Here is a 16,661-nt window from a genome sequence, read left to right on the forward strand (position 1 = left end):
AATTTAGTGAAAAAAGAAGTTTCTGCCTTGATAGCCAAAGAGGATAGTTCATGAGATTCTTCAGCGCTACAGTTTCAGATGAGATTTGAGATAAGTACTTGTGATAACAGTATCAGTGATAGCCTTCAGAGGACAGTTAGTGAATCTTGTAACTGACTTAATCTCGGGCCTGAGACAAATCCCTCCGGAATGCATGACAAGTCTGCAAGTGCAGTGGACCTTTGGCGTTCTGTGTGCTGTGTCCTGCAGCAGCAGCACACTCTGGGGTGACTGCAGTGCTTGGAGAATGCCACCTGAGCCTCTACCCTGCCCCTTGCAGTCTTTGCTCTTAGGTGCCCCCCCTACTGACTGGGGCAGCTGTCCTTGCTATACATAATAAACTCGGTTTTACTTCTTTGGGCCTCTCATAGCTGATCTGTTCCCCTGGAGCTGCATTGAGCAGTTGGAAAGCTCTCTTGAGGGCAGCCTCTTTTAAACCATGATGTAAGCTTGGGCTTTTGCTAAAAGGCACAGTGCAGACTTCCATCTGTGCCACATCTGAACTGATGTGAGCACAAAGCTTCCTCTGCCAAACTGCTGATGTGATGCAGTGCCTATAAAGTGGTTGCTGTAGGCCGTGCCTGGCTGTGGGAGGGTAAGGTGCTGGCAGTCTTGGCCTGTTTCCCACTGTCCTGCAGATCAGTCTCCTGTTCCTGGACTGCTTCAGCATGGATCTCTCATGTCTGTTGTGATAACTGGGCTTGCTATTTGTCAGTCTCAGTTTTGGGACTGATTAGGAGAGAGCAAACTGATTGGTAGATAGCAGAATTATGTTGCTGCTGATCTGTTGAAAGTCAGGGTATGATGTGATTTTGATGGGGCAGTCACAGTTTGCTTGTGCCCTACACAGCAGTAGGTGTAAACCTTGCCCTTCTACTGCCCCATGGAAGGATTATCTGCAACAAACCCACAAGATAGTCCTGAGGTAGTCCTGTAGCAAGTTGTGTTTCCTTCTGTATGCCTTAATACAAGGTTTGGTGTTTAGGATAATGCTAAGTAGCAGGACAGTTGTTCCTAGGTGGAGGAGGAGGTGCTGGGGAAGCACAGCTGCTCCATGGCCATGTGCTGCACCCTGGACATGTTTAATGTCCTGGCAGCTGCCCAGGGTGGCAGAGGTAAATGTTAGATTTGCTCACCCACTCCTTTATTTCTTCAGTCTGGCAATTGCATTCACAATGCAGGTTTTGTGCTCACAATACATATTTAGTCCAGGCATATGCCTTTGATTTGGTCCTTGCTGTGGCTGCAGTAATCCCTGCTGGATCTGTGCCTGGCAACAGATGTTGCTTCTTTCAGTATCTGCACTCCAGGACAGGAGTTCGGTTGTTCTGTGTGGGGTTACACTGTAGATGAACATGAAGTTTATTCAACATTTAAAAGCAGGCTAGAGTTTGTAGATTAAGTGTGAATGTGAACTTAAACCTGCACAAGTGAGAGTATCAGAGCTCCTATATGGGGACCTGAGACTTGAGCAGTGTGGGACCATGGAGTTGTTCTTGTTGGCACTCCAGAAAATAGCTTTGCCTGCATTTGGATGTGTGGTGCTTCAGCTACCAGCTCTTTTCACTAAATGGGCTCCTGCCCCATTTCAGAGAATAATCTAGGCATTTTTCAACATAGCTGTCCTGTCAGACCTTTGCTAGGTCAGGCTGTGACTGAAGAACTGGAATGCACTTCCCTCATGCAAATAAAACACTTAGGCAAACCACTGGAGTTGTGGGGTTTGAGAGTATCTAGGATGCCTTGCATGCACAAGCAGTCTGCTCTAGAAAACCACTTCTGAAATGGAGTTCTGAAGTTTTTCTCCCAGCTGGCCAAGGGAAGCAGCAAGCTCTGCTCCTGCCTGAATGAGTCTGCCCTTGAATTGCATTGAACAAGTCTGTCACACATGAGTGTGTGCAGGGGTAGTGTTCATACATTCTCAGCTGAGAGGAGGAGAAGGATAAAGCCCCTGTGGCAAAGGTGGCATTGAGTCCTGTGCCAGCCTTCACCAAGCACCTCACAGGCAACAGGCAGGACTCAATTCCCAGTACACACTGCAGAACTAAGCATTCCTTGGACTTCCAGCCCTGCAAGAATGCCCCATCCTTGGGAAGCATGCTTGGTGCAGTAGTCTTGCACTCTGTAAAGTGTTTTTGCCCTTCGAGTGCAATGGCCATTTTGAAAGCTTAAATCCAGCATTTATCCTGATAGCTTTGTTTCCCCCTGTACAGTAGCACCTTCAGCATTGAGAAGTGGTGCACTGAGGATACATTACAGACACTGAGGAAACAGAAGTTAAATTTAGAACTTGTGCTGATAAGTGCTGTGGTTATGAAAGCTGGCACAGGATTCTGCAGAGCAGGGAGATGCATTTCTCCAGATGCTTTCTCTCCCTCTTCGGTTTTGCATCCTCCCATGGCTGCTGAATTGAGCAGTGACCTAGTGAAACCTTTAGCTGCCACTTAGCGGAACAAAGTCACTGTCGCTTCAGTCTCCCTTCCTCAGCCAGGGCTCAGACACAAGAAGGGCTGTGCAGCCTTTCTCTAAAGACAAAGCACTTCTCACGTCTATCAGTGCATTGAAAGCTTTCCCATTCACACTTAGGTTAGCATTCTTATCCTTGCGAGGTTAAAGTTCACCACTTTCCCAAGAAGTTCCTCCATGGACTGTTCTCGGCTTAAAAATGCAGAACAATCCTTCTTTGGATGCAGCTGTTGAGCATTTGTGTCCTTGCAGAGTGGAGGGGAATGCTCTGAACTCCCCCACAGGCTCCCTGCACTGAGTTGTGAGCGTTATCTCATGTCTGCACCCCCTTCCTCAGAGCCAGCCAGTCCTGTTACAAAACGAGCACTGTGTACACAATAAAATTTGTCCTTTTGTACGAGATTTTCCATTGCAAATATTGATCCGACCACCACCCAATGCTCGCTTGTTTAGGCTGGGTCTGAGATTGAACAATCACCAAAATGCTGAGTGTGCCAGGAGGATTTTCAGCTCGGTGTCAGAGTGGATTACTACAAGCCCCCCACGATGACTGGGGAAGTTGAGGGGTGAGGTGCGACTTCTCCAGTCATACCTTTGCTTCACGAAGCCACTGATTTATTCAAGAGTTTAGCCTGGGCTGCTTGAACAATCCAAGTGTGTAATCCGACACGCAGGAAATTTCATTCAAGTTCAGGCTGGAATGTCTTGGGCTGTGCTGTGCGTCCATTTACCCTGAGGCAGAGGCAAATGCCTGCGTTTCAAAGACCATTTCAAAGCACCACTTTCGCAGCTGTAGCTCATTCAGCATTGCACCCATTAACACACTGGTTACTTCTCTTTATGTCTGCCTTGATTTGGTGTTCGGTGGAATTCTGGTAAGGGCAGCAAAGCTGGGATACGAGTGCTGGTTTAAGCTTCCAAATCTGGTTAACAATGGCTCTTTTAGATCTGGTAAGTAAAATTCCTCCTGCTTTCAAACATCCTCTTAGGGTATGTGTTCCCACTTCACCTCTGCCCCCAGCTGTTTTTGTACCCTCAGTCCTCAGGATGATATGTGGAATCCCTGGTTATAAACTCGAAGCTCTGCTCCAAGCTGAGTTCTGTTGCCTGGTGATTTTGGATGATACTGTCTTTCTCCATAGAAATTTCAGGGATGTCAACTCTGATTTCTGCCGATTTTGTTGGGAGTACACAGTGATTTCTGTTAGAGTTTTCTATCTAAAAGCGAAATTTAGTCTGTGTTTTCAGTCAGAATAGAACAACTCAGTAAAATTGCCTTTGGGCCAGTGTATGGGACAGAATGGCTGCAGCCACATGTCACCCAGCAGTGATAGGCTGCAAATGTGCTCTTAATGGTGCCCCTGCAGCTTTGTGCCAGATCAGGTGTCAGCCGTCCTTTAGCAGCTGGCAGAAGGACAAGTTGAGCCCTGTACCCCGTGGAACTGGCTAATTTGATGGAAATATGATTATCCAGCTATTCTAGAAACAGATCAGATTTGCACCGTGCAGGATCCAGGAGTGCACAAATCTGGGGATAACTGTGGCTCTGAGCAAAATGTGAGCTGGCTGCTGAATTTAGGTAATTGCTAACAAAGGATAGATGATGGCTAACAGTTTGAGTAGTTCTTTGCCCTCTCAAGTGAATGCAGCATTGGCATTTTGTTAATAACATAATCACAGGCAGGACACTAATTCCTGTCCCAGAATCTCATTCTCCATACAAGCATTCTTCCCCTACAAAATCCAGCCCATCAGCCCTTGTAGTCCCTCAGCAGCCAAAGTTGTGATGCAGATAAGACTCAGCATCACAACTCTGTTTCCTGTCTTGCTCACTAACTCTGAGTGGAGTTCCTGTGTAAGGACATGGGAAGTACTGGTATTTGTGTGGCTGCTGACTGCTCTTGTGTCCAATGCCCCAGCCCTGCAAGCTGGAGAACAAGAAAGCCAGGGGAAAGAGATGGTGCTGAGCAGTCCAGGCTGCAGTTCAGGCCTCTACAGTTTGTCCTGTCCCTTGCAGAGTTGTTGCCACTCCATACTGGAGGTGAGCAGTGACTTTCCATACTTTTTTGGATAGCACTGATGTAGAGTCCCCTGTGCTGCACAGTTGAGCCACAGCACTGTGATACTGCCAGGAGGTTCTGTGGTACCCCAGAGTGTGTGAGTTACCCACCAGAGCTGAGCTAGGTGTTCCTCAATGCCCACCCAGGCTCCTGTCAGACACCCACCTGGTGCTTGGCTGAAATGATCTCCTCTTGGATCCATGTGCTTCCACTTCAGCTGCATTCAGTAATCAGTGAGGGATGAGCTGCAAATGGGAGAATATTACCTCTGGAGAGGAGGCTCAGACCATGAGTTCAGCCCTTGAGACAGGAAGGAAGCCAAGGTAAGAGTTCCACTGTTTATGCCCATCATCTGTTACCACTCTGGCTGATGTGTGCTGGGCTTGTTCACACTACAGAGCTCAAGCCAGGGGTCCTGGGGGAGGTGGCAAACACTTCAAACCTTGATCAGTCACTGTGCTCCTGCTGTTGCTACATGCCCACCTGGGAAGAGGTTGATTTCTTCCTCTTAGTTGCCTGGTTGTTGGAAATGCTGGAAGCTGGTTGGCTCTATGGATCACTGAGCTTGGCAGGAGGCCTGGCTGTGTTGGCTGTCCAAGAGCTGGGTCTCTTGGATCTCTGTTTCTAGTCTGATACTACTTTGTTGTTGCTACTGGCTTGTGGGCTCTTAATATGCAGAAATCTGTTCTGTGCAGAGATGGACCTTGCCCTACACTTGCAGACATTTCCTAATTACATGTGGTTGTCATTGGTTAAATGTTATTTCATACAGGTTTTCCTGTTCCTCTCCTTAATTGGTAGTAAATGGTAAAAGAAAACAATACACATTTTGACTTTAGTATAAGAATGCCACTGGAAAGAGCCCATTTCAGCTTCCCACCTTAGCTGAAAATTGAATAATAACTTGATTGTGTCAGTTTTATTGCCCAAATGTTACCAAACTGGAGAGGAAATGTTAATAAGGGCAATGTTATTAAGGCAGTAACCTACAACTGACCTTCCTGCTTTCCCTACTGATGGGGGTGGTAGATGGATGACACCTAAAATGTGGCTGTTCTCAGAGGGTGTGGGTATTCCTTGATATCTCTGTTCTATTTGTGACAAGTGCTGCCATGCAGATAGGGCAAACTGAAGCATTTGGCTGATAAGTAGTTCCAAGCCATATCTAAACAATGTGAAGCAGAGGATTCATGGGAAAACACTGCTGCTGCTTTTTCATTTCCTGAATAGTCTGGAGTTAGCATGTGGAACCCAAATGCTGTGACACTGGGGAGATTTTGAAATACCTATAGCCTCTTGCCATTCAACAGTGTTTACTTGACAGAAGAAGAGACTGGTAGAAAGGAAATTGGTATCCTGACTTTAACAGCAAAAATATGGAATGATCTGATGTGAGAGAAACAGCAGGCACCGTTCCACCAGCTGTCCATTGGTGATGCAGACCATGTGGTCCATGGAAGCAAAGATGATCTGCAGTTGGATCTCAGGGCAATCAAGAGCAGGCCCTGCAGTGCCTTGTGTGAAGTTGGGCCCCCAGGGAAATGAGCAGTCCTGCAAAATCTCTGTGTCCCACCCACATCAGCGGGGAAGGTGCATCTCAGTGGGTTTGGGGTTTTGGGGTTTTTTTCTGTTTAATTAAGATAATCTGCAAAATATCTATCTAAATTTCTTTATTTATTGGCTCATTACAGTCTTCTTTGTGGAAGATTGAGTGTTCAAGAAGTGAATACATGAAATCTCTTGTGCTTTTGGTTTCCTCTCCTGCTGTAGCTAAGAAGGGATGCTGTGGTTGTTGGGCAGCCTGCACGAGTGCTGTCCTTTGTGTCACCTGAGGTGTGTCACAGAGGCCTCTCCTTCCCCTTCAGCCTGGGCAGTGCTGCTGCTCTCACTCTGCTGCCTTCAGTGCCATCCCAGCCCCTGAGCCTGGGCTAGTGCCAGGGGCTCATGGCCCTCCAGCCCTGCTGTGGATGTGCTGGGGGAACTGGGGAGAAGGACAAGGGCCTGTGCAAAGCACTGCAGGCAGCCAAAGGGAAAGGGCCTGGAACTTCTGTTCCATCCTTGAAGGCAGAATTCAAATAAGATACTGCATGTACCTCTGACCTTCACTGTGTTTCATTTCAGAAAAGATTGCATTGACCATTACACCTTTTCCTTTTGTCCTGATTTCTCTTGTCCTTTTTGTATGTCTGAGCTAACAGTCCCTCTCTCCTCCATGCCTTTCAGGTAGCAATAGGATTAATTTTCATTGTCAGTTTTAAGGCCTGAAACCTTGGCAAATGGTCATTCTGACCCCAGAAATAGTTTGCTCTGATTCAAATTAAATCACCAGGTTTAAATTTTTTTAAACTATCTTGAAATACTGAAAAGGGAAGAATGGCAGAAACTATCCACCAATCCCTTGTACAGTACAGTAACAGTTGGAAACATTCTTAAATAATAAATTAGAAAGACTGATAGAGCTGAAATCTGTGAAATACAGTGAACCTGCACAGTGCAACACCTCTGAAGAGGTTTTGTTGCAGAATGAGCACATTAGAGGTGACTGGAAAGGCCCAGGGTGTCCCTGTGGCAGCAATCACAGAGGTGCAGAGGCTGAGGCAGCCCAGGGAGCCAGAGCAGCCTGGGCAGGAGGGGCTGAGCAGTGGAAGGGAGGGGAGGCTGCCCTGCTGACATTGCAGGGGAGGTGATTGGCAATTCTCTGGGGCTCACAGGAGAGGAATCAGGGCAGTGCAGCACTGCTGGAGGCTTGGCTTAGCTGCTGTTTGTGTTGTTGGATTTTTAAACTTCATAATCCCAGAGAGGTGTTAGGGAAACCTTCCAGCCAAGGAAAAAGCAAGCCTTGGGCCCATCATCTGTCCCAGAATGCAGAGCAAAGCAGAGCCCATGGCTAGCATGAATTCCATTGTGTTAGGAGATGGTTGTGATGGGGAGTGCATCAAGTTTTCCTACAAGGGATGTGTCCTGGTCCTTCAGGTGCTCCTCTCTGGGTGCATTTGCTGTTTTTTGTATTTTCATCCGTGACTGATAAACCATCCTCTGTCAAAAATGCCAGCATGGCCTGTGCATGGGGAGAAAGGGATCCATGGCAGAGAATGTGGCTGTCATGACCATAAGGGTGGCTCCCAGGCTGGCTGGGGACAGTTCTCCAGCCTGCAGAAACTGCACTTGCTTCTGTGATCTTTCCCTTTGCACAGCTGAGATCTGGGTGGGATTTTCCTCCCAGGATCACCAAGCTTTGAAACACTGCTGGCAGCACAGTGTGCTGAGTGACTGTGCCAAAACATGCAAGTCCTAATCTCTCAGAGGAGGTTTTTCAGATAGTGTAGGCCAGGAGAATAATGGCATGAAGCAGGAGCAAGGGAGAGAAAAGCATGGTCAGTTGGTTATTTCCTGACTGGTGGTTGTAGAAAACATTATTATTGGGATGCTCTTGAAGGTCCTGAAGCAGACCTTGTGTGCTGATTGTTTTCAGTAATAGAATATTTGTAAAGTCTGAGGACTGGGGCTCCTTTTCATCAAAGCTTTTCAAGGTAGGAGCCTGGCACGAAGCCCCTCTGGCCGTTCCTTTCTGCTGTCCACCAGCCGTCGTCGTTCTCCGCGATGACAATCACCGTGTCCCCCTCACTGATGTCCAGCTCATCCGTGTTCTGAAAGGAGACAGGGAGACAAATGGGACAGCCTGACAGCACAGGGGGGGCAAGAAGTATCTGGTGGGGTTTTTTAAATCCTGCTCTTCATCAGCAGTGCTGGTTCTGAAACACCACACAGTGAGGGATTAAGCATTTTGGCTTTTTCTTTAAAATGCTCAGATTTCCCCAGCCTCCGGGGTGCCTCCTCCTGCACAACCTGATGCTTTTATCACTGGGGAAGTCCAGAAAGGGTTAAACACCACTCTCCTAAAGCAGCTCACCATGACCTGCATAGTCTGCAGGTGTTGCTAAATAGAGCACAGCTTAATTCCTAAGGGGGGTAACAGTGCCTCTGCTAATCCCTGCCTGAAATAGGTCTGTCAGTTCTTTTAGCAGGGGACAGCAGTGACCAGTGGGGGACAGTGACTCTTGGACAGCAGTGACTTTCATCCCCAGACAAATGCAGTAGTTGCAAATAAGCTCTCCCTGAGCTCCCAGGCAGCCATCAGTGTTCAGTGGTGCTGTCCTATTTTCCATAGGAAACCACTTTGCTGCCTACAGTGTAGAAAACAGAAAACAGCATAAGGGAGGCTTCCAGAGATGTTTGAGGTGTCAGCTAAAACTGAATTTAATGCACCTGAGTCGGTAAGAATGGACTCAAAAAATGAGAGGCCTCAGTGTACAATATACTAAAGGTAGTAACAGGCTCTTTTCTCAGCAGGGAATATCCCTGTGTGGCACAGTTTTAAGGGACTCCTGCAGAAATGAGGAGATCCAGTAGTCTCCTTAGGGGAACTGCCATTAGCAGTTGAGGTGCTTTCAACTATGCTTGCATGAAATTTCATGTAAATAATAAAAGAAAGTTTAAAATTAAGCAAAAAACCCCAAACAACCCAACATCGAATAAAAGATGTTGGAATACTGCTGTACCTAAGGGAAAGTGCTCCTTTTGAGCTTTTTCTCTGTTTTCATAATTTATCTGGCATTTATCTATTTTGTCACTGTCACATTTCTTCAATGTTGGTGGCAGGTCCCTTGGTGTGAGGCTTTCTGCACTGAGACATGAAACATCCTGGATGCTGTTTCTTCTGCTGATCTAAAGCCAATAAAAGGAAACTTTAAACTGACATGTAAAACAGGAAGGGCTGGAGTCCAGCTTCTGGAGTCCATCTGAATTAACAAATATTTATAACCAGTCCATTCACAACCTTTTACTAATGGTATTCTGCCTAGTTAGGACTGGAGTCAGGGAGAGTTCAATATCCCAGTTCAGGATGTAGATTGTTCTCTTTAAGCTGGCAGATGAACCACATCCACTGTGATTCTGCAGCTTGCAACATGGAAGTACAGGAAGGAATGTCCCTTATGGGATTCTGCCCCCTCCAGCATGGAGAACCAGTGTGCTAAACTGGAGCAGGACAGACCATGTCCCTGGCTGTAAGATGACAGTAATATCTCCTTCACACAATTTACACTTCCAGGATGTTTCAATCAGCATCACTTATTTTAAATGTGACTCTCTGAAGTGTTCATTTTGAGGCCTTTTTTACCTGGGCTGTGTAGTCATAAAGCACTCTGTAGTCCTGTGATGATGTGATCTCAGCTTTTTCATTTACAAAGATGGATGCATAGACTCCTTCTGTTCTCTCTGCAAGGGGGTGGGGGAAATAAGAAAGAAATACCCAGCACAGAAACAAAGAGTTCAGTTGCTTACAAAAGCATGGGATCATATGCAAGACTTCACAAATACAAAGCTTTCTGTTCTCTCCCTGCCTGGAGATGCACACATATAGAAAAGCTGCTGTGAGCTGTAGGTAAATCTTGCACAAAAACTGTCCCCCATTGATGGGATGACAATACACCCATTGAACTTTGTGGGAGGTCAGAAACTAGCTTCAGCCTCAGGTCGGGAAAAAGGTTTCCCCTGGTAAAACACAATCCAAGTCATCCAAGGAGGGAAACACTGATTAAAATGGTTTAACAAGTTGCTACTGGGGGCATAAAATTCTAGCAGTTCCCTGGCTCACATAAGACTTTCCTTTTCTCCTTGAGAAAAATGGGAAATACTGAGCCAGTGGGTCACCAGACATTTTCCAGGGGGGTTTTGCAGTTCTCACGTAGCTATTTGTCATGGACATCACTTTTTTTTGCAGATGTTTTGTTTTAATTCAGCTTGTTGTAATTAGGGAAACTTCTCCTTTCTTCCCAGCATCTGTCTGGGGGCTTCCCCTGCTGAGCACCAAGAGAGAGTCTGGGCTGTGCTTCTGGGTGCCCAAGCAGGCAGGGCTGGCAGAGGCAGTTGATTTTAAAGCTGTTTGAAAACAACTTTTTCTTTTGGTAAGAACTACAGTTAAAATGCTTTTGTTTAATATCAAATCAATAAAAATGTCATAAACTGTTACCTTTTACATAGTCAAAATACTGTGTTTTAAATATCATCTGATAAATTCCTAGTTATAAGGATTACAAGACAGCAGTGTAACTGTGAGGTGAGATGGATATTTGTATTCACAAGCCATGTACCTGGTGTGTTAAAAATTGTATGTATTCTGTGGGGCTTTTTAGTGGTAGTTATGGTACACAAGGAGAAAACTAATAGCTATGTCAGACTGCTGCTCTGAATGTACAGGTTCCCCCTGCCTAGATGGAAGTTTTGAAGACTCTGTGGATTATTTGGCACTTTAAACTGGGAAATTTGTTAATATACATCCAAGCAAAATTAATTTCCAGACTACTCTTGCCTGCCAACATGTGAATATCTGCTGTAGACTTCTGCTCCATGTCAAAGCCTGGTTTAGCAACACAATCTAAAACAAACACATCTGGTAAACTGATTTCCTGCAGAGCATACCCAGAGGAGGGGCTGAAGGAGTGGCAGTTTCTGTGTTGTTTTTGCTGCTCCCATGCAGTAGTCCAGAGAATCTGCAGAACCAAGAGAAGCCAAAACCAAAATGAGTGAACAGGCCTGGGTATGAGCATTCCTTCATCTCAGCTCTGACTCAGCCTTCCCTCCATCTGCTTCACAGAGTAGATGTCATCTCTTCCCATGGCCTTCTATTTTCTTTTATGCTATAGATATATTAATCTTCCTTTAAAAATGTGTTTTTAAAAATGCAGCAGACTATTGAACCATCAGCCTTCACTAAATTGTGCATGAAATGCAGCAGATAATATTTTTTTGTTGAGCCAAAGGCTCATGGTGTGAAACTCCAATTATTCCACAATGTTAAAATGATGAAAATTGTCAGTTGCTTATAGGAGATTAACATCTCTTTGTGTTTGAGGAAAACCCTGATACAATTTAAAATACAGAGCTTGTGTAACAAGCCTTTCTAAAAGCTGTGAGTTTAAGTGAATTTTTATTTTAATCTATCCCTAGTTATTTCCTATATCACAGCTGGGTACTGAAGACTAAGCAAAGTGAGAAAATGGATTAGGATTCTCAAGCAGAGATAGAAATAGCATTGCATGCTTAAGGCATATTTAAAGGGTCTGATTTTTCAGCTAGTGAACATTCAGTTTTTCTGGAAAATGGATTTCCTCTCTCAAGATTTCCTGAAAGACTCAGGCTGAGTCTCTCCAGGCTCCTTGCCCATGCTGCTCACAGTTGTGCTCTGAATGGCAGGACAATTGTCTTATGTAACTGCACAGGATGCAGCACTGAATTCATTATTAGAGAAGATCCAGTTTCCAACTGAAAAACAAAGCCCTGTGTACAACCCTGAGCAGCTCCCTGGCAAGCCTGGACCACATTCCAAATGGGAGATCACTGCCTGCTCCTTGTCCTTGCCATGTCACAGGGCTTGTTAAATTTTAAATCTCTTCTGCTTTAACTGTGATGCCCTCCCCACTGTGAATTTGCCATTTTAGTATAAAATATTTAAACCAATAGAGGCACCATGCTCTTCTGCTGTTATGACTGCATCCATGTTCTAACATTTACCAGCAGAAAGGGATCAGAATGAGGAAAATTGCCTCCCTGATCATCACAGTTTTTCCATCCTGTGTTTTCCCCCTTGGATCCTGACAGAGCAGCTCTTTGTTCTGTTCAGCTGAGTGGTGCTGTAAGCATGGAGGAATGGCCCCAAAGGAAAGCTCTTCCAGCCTCTGCTCCCAGCCACATTCACCTTCACCCTCCCTGGAACAAACTGGTTTTGTTGCCCTGTGCCCTGACTCAGTAGCAAAGAGGAAACTCTGGCTGCTCCCCCCTGCTGGCCCAGTAATTGTGGGATGAACTCATCCCCTGTCCCTCCTCCCACTGGAGGGACGCCAAGATCACTCCCACTGCATTTCAGTACCTTCACTTCTTGTCTCAAGTCACACTCACTGCTGCCTCTTGCTACTCTGGGGGAAGCAATGGCTTCCCAGTGGTGTTTAGTGCCCAGGCAGGGCTGCTGCTGTGGGAAGGGACCTCTGGCCTCACCTCTTGATCATGCCACAGGCCGGGCTGGGGCTGGGGCTGCAGCTGCGCTCCCGGCTGTAGTAGCTCTCGTAGCCTATGGCATCTGCACAGGGCAAGAAAAGCAAAGTGTTCAAACAGGAACCACTGAGAAAACTCTGTTTGCTCCCTGCCACAATGTGCCCTGGGGCTGCTGGAGCAAACTCAGGGCAGCACCTGCCTGCCCTCACCTGGGTTATAGATGGATAATGAGATGATTGGCTCTTGCAATTAAGGGCTAACTATTGTGTGAATATTAGGAGAAGCTTTAGTGATGTACAGTTATGTTATTGTAGTTTAGATGTCCTCTGTTCTCCTCATAGTTCCCTTTCCCCCCTGTATTGTTGCCATCAGACAGCCAGGGCTGTCTAGCACAGGTAAAGGAAGGCTGCACAGGTGTCCCTTGCATGGGGCAGGTGGGAATGGAAAAGCCTGGGGGTGCATAGGGGGTGGGCATGGCAACATCTGACCTCCAACCCAGTTACAAAGCAGTCTCCATTGATAAATGGCACAGAAGAGCTGACAGACAGACTTTGGGAAGGGCCAGGGCTGGCTGATGGCACCCCCAAGGGTATAAAAGACTGAGCACCCATCTTGAAGATGAGCTGGCTGCATGGTATGCATGAGGGGCAGTTCCCAGCACTGCAGCTTTTTCCTAATGTAGTCCTTTGTTGTCTTTTTGTTAAGGTTTAATAAACCTCTTTAAATTTTCAAAGTGAGCAGTTGTCTGTCACACCTGGAATGAGGCTGGAGCAGCTCAGGGGAACTGAGTGGTTCCAGTGGCTGTGAACAGCCATGGCCCTGGTGGCCAGGCACCCAAGGCCCATTCCAGGATCTGTGACTGCCCTAATGAGGAAGGCAGTTTCCTCCATGGCTCTTTCTTCTGTGGCCTCAAAGCTCAGGATTTAAGGGGACAGAGTATGGTCACTGAGTGCCCTAAACCGTGTTCATGACAGAATTTGCTGCAGCGCATTTTGTTTCTTCTTTCCTCAGTCAGGAATTTTTGCCGGAGCTGGGGATGTTTCTGAGTGTTATTGCCTGCAGCAATAACGAGCAATTTCCTGGTGTTTGCTTGTGTGTTTCCCCACCTTTCATACCTCCCCCATCCACCTCCTGAGAGCTTATTTGCTGTTTACCCAGAGATATTTGGGTTTTGTTCTCTCAAACACATTTAGATTGCAGTTCCTTCGCTCTCCCCTATGGTGTTGTTAAGGGTGAAATTCAGACTGTTTCCAAGTGTAACTTTACAGATGAAATAGTTACAGAAGGATTTATTTGTCAGCTCAGAGCTCCCGGTGCAGTCTCACAGCTGGTGGCCACACAGCCTGCGCCAGTGAGAGCCAAGCAAACACGAGTGAAGCCTGTGATAGTGTTTTATCTCAGCCCTGATAGCAGCACCTTAACAAAGACATTAGACTGGGGCTAAAGGTCCTGTTGACATTCTCACACTGTGTCAGCCAGGATACTGAGCAGAGCAGGCACCCAGAGCTAGAGAGTGTGAAGAATCCCTACAAATAAAACTCACAGTAATTAGGGAGTTTTCTGACCAATTTAAGGGTCTCCTGTTGCCCTTCTGCATTGTCACTTTGGTGCAGTTTCCAGTCTAGAGGGCATTGTAAGACTGGGTAGGAAAGGAAGGGAGCAAGACCATCAGGAAGGTTTGGTCAGGATGAAGGTCTGCTGCCACACAATGCAAAATGACACCTGGGTTTCCTCCTGCCTTTTGCAAATAATAGCACAGATCAACAGCTCACCACGTGCTACAGTGCACACTCATTAGCCAGAACTGTGGAGAAATTGGGATATTGCTTCCAGAACATTTTCTGTAATTTTCTAGAAGGTGACAAAAATAAACAACAAAAAACCAAGTCAGGTTTTTCTTTGCCTTTCATAAAGCTCTCAAGGGTTTTTTCCACCTACTTCTTACTAGAAATGACTCTGACATGGCCAAGAGCTTTTTGTAGAAATTTCCTAGGTGACTGGAGAATGACAAATCTTAAATAGAAAAAATCCCCAAAAACCTAAACCAAGAAACACCAGCTGAGAATTACACATTTCTTAGTATACAGAAGTGGTTTTATACTGTTGCAAGGCACAGTTCTCCTTTCCACCACTGAAAATGTAATTTTTCCTGGATAAATTCTTTTCAGTGAATTTAAATCCCCTATGTGAAGAAGAATAAACTATAGCAGCAAAATGGCATCCAGTGCACTAATATCAATATACTAGTTTAAAAAAATTCCCAAAATCCCATTTTTTAGCCACCGTAAGAGTAATGGCAAAAAGGCTGAGTGAAAAGCAGGCCTCAGATAGCTCAGTGCTGAGTTAGTGGCAGCACCCAGCTCTGCTGAAGAAGAGCCTGGGGTGCAATTCCTGCCAGCTTTGAGCTCTGCAGTGAAATCAAAGGGGTGGAACTTGTTCTGGTAGGAGATAATTATCCCCAGGGATCAGGCCCTGATTTTGTACCTGTACAACTCCTAGCATGAAGGGCTTTATGTAACTCTCTTGTGTTGTCTGTTGAAGTACAGGTGTGGTTTGTGTCTGGCCATGTGACACATCTGACAACTCCTTTCCTGCAGGGTGTTTGGAGAACTCCTACCCTGGAGCAGCAGGTTTTCATTCTCCACCTGCTCTTGCCTCATGCTGGGTCAATCTCCATTTCAGACCAGAGGTTTTGAGCACTGAAGTCAAGGAAAAAGCAGCTTTGGCTTGAATGGCCAGAGCCTGTGAGCCTGACAGCAGTTCCCTGTGCTGGGACAAAGCCAATTTCATTCAGAATTTCTCCCAGCCAAAGTCTTGGCTTATGCAAACTTCCAGAGAGCAGAAAATTTGTTATTCCCCATTGGGCATGTGGAACAGAATAGAAAACTTCTCTGTGCTGTAAATGAGGAGGCAGCACCTCTGCCAAGGGGACACTGGGGTGCAGTTACTGGTGAGGTGGCTCTGTCTTGTCACACTGCAGGAAGTTGAAGTTGCCATTTCTGCAAGGCAATTTGCCACCTCCTTAGCAGTGTCAATTCAGCTGTACTGTGAAATGAGCCTGGCTCCAAAGCCAAAACAAGTTTTTTCTTCCTTGGAGGGTTATTTTTAATCTGGATCATTCTGCTATCCCACTTAGAGCATCACTCAGGCAGTGATGGCAGCACAGTGTGGGGGAAGTGAGCTATGGCAGGTGGGAATGAAAAGTTGGAGCAGGAATTCCTCCAGCTGGTTTCACCTCCAAAGGACGTGTACTGCACAAGCCATCTGACAAGATCAGTAGGAATAATTACCTGGAGGTTGTGTTCCTGTCATTTTTGTCTTAATAAAGTAGTCTATGTCTGACTCTACAACACAGTTCTCCAAGCTGACCCGAACCTCTTCGTACATCTACAAAACAGAATCCAAGAGTTCAATTTAACTTTTAACATTTCACATTGAATTAATAAACAACGCTATTGTAGTAATTGTCCCCTTAAGAAACACTTTATATTTGGTAGATGTCTGACCTGGCTGCTCTTCAGCCTGCCCCCTGTACCAATATTCTTGTAAACACACCTATTTGTGCTCTGGATGGTCTTTAAAGAGAGCAGGACAAAGGCAGTCCAGAACTCTTCAATAAAGAAATTAATAGCAGGAAACAGCCATTCAAAGTCAAATCTAGTGTATTCTTTACATCTTCCACTTTTGAGGCCATGACTGGATGCCTTTTTTGAAATTGAGTCAGAGCCCAGGTACACTGAGCAGTGTTTTGGGAGCAGGGAGCATTTCCCAGCACACCAAGGAGTGCCACCAAGTGCCACAGCCTGCCTGCATGCAGACATGCATCTGGATGGCATCTGGGAGAGCAGGAGGGAGACATTTCCCTGCAGGGCAGGGCGGGCTGTACCTCGTCATCCTTCACACACTGCAGGGACAGCTGGTTGCAGTGCACCCACAGCGAGTTGCGCAGGATCGTGATGCGGTCGCACTCCTGCAGCTGGAAGACCTATAGCAAACAGGAAACGTGATGGAGCTTTGTGGTATTGAGTTCTTGGTTCTGCAGGCTGG

The 16,661-nt window shown here is 46.1% G+C and overlaps 1 protein-coding gene across 1 annotated transcript in view; it reads right to left on the reverse strand.

Annotated features, from left to right (window-relative positions):
* Positions 1-6,220: 6,220 nt before the first annotated feature.
* The window catches only part of PSTPIP1 (proline-serine-threonine phosphatase interacting protein 1), a 56,778-nt gene continuing 46,337 nt past the window's right edge, over positions 6,221-16,661 (reverse strand). Inside the window, exons 11-16 of the mRNA XM_066558513.1 lie at positions 16,501-16,599; positions 15,905-16,001; positions 12,618-12,699; positions 11,046-11,116; positions 9,745-9,842; positions 6,221-8,212 (exon numbers count right to left, since the gene is read on the reverse strand). Coding sequence (XP_066414610.1) covers positions 8,081-8,212; positions 9,745-9,842; positions 11,046-11,116; positions 12,618-12,699; positions 15,905-16,001; positions 16,501-16,599 — 579 coding nt within the window. The 3' untranslated portion in view covers positions 6,221-8,080. The remainder of the gene's footprint in view (positions 8,213-9,744; positions 9,843-11,045; positions 11,117-12,617; positions 12,700-15,904; positions 16,002-16,500; positions 16,600-16,661) is intronic.

Source organism: Molothrus aeneus, chromosome 13 (genome assembly GCF_037042795.1).
Source record: "Molothrus aeneus isolate 106 chromosome 13, BPBGC_Maene_1.0, whole genome shotgun sequence".
NCBI classification, from domain to species: Eukaryota; Metazoa; Chordata; class Aves; order Passeriformes; family Icteridae; genus Molothrus; species Molothrus aeneus.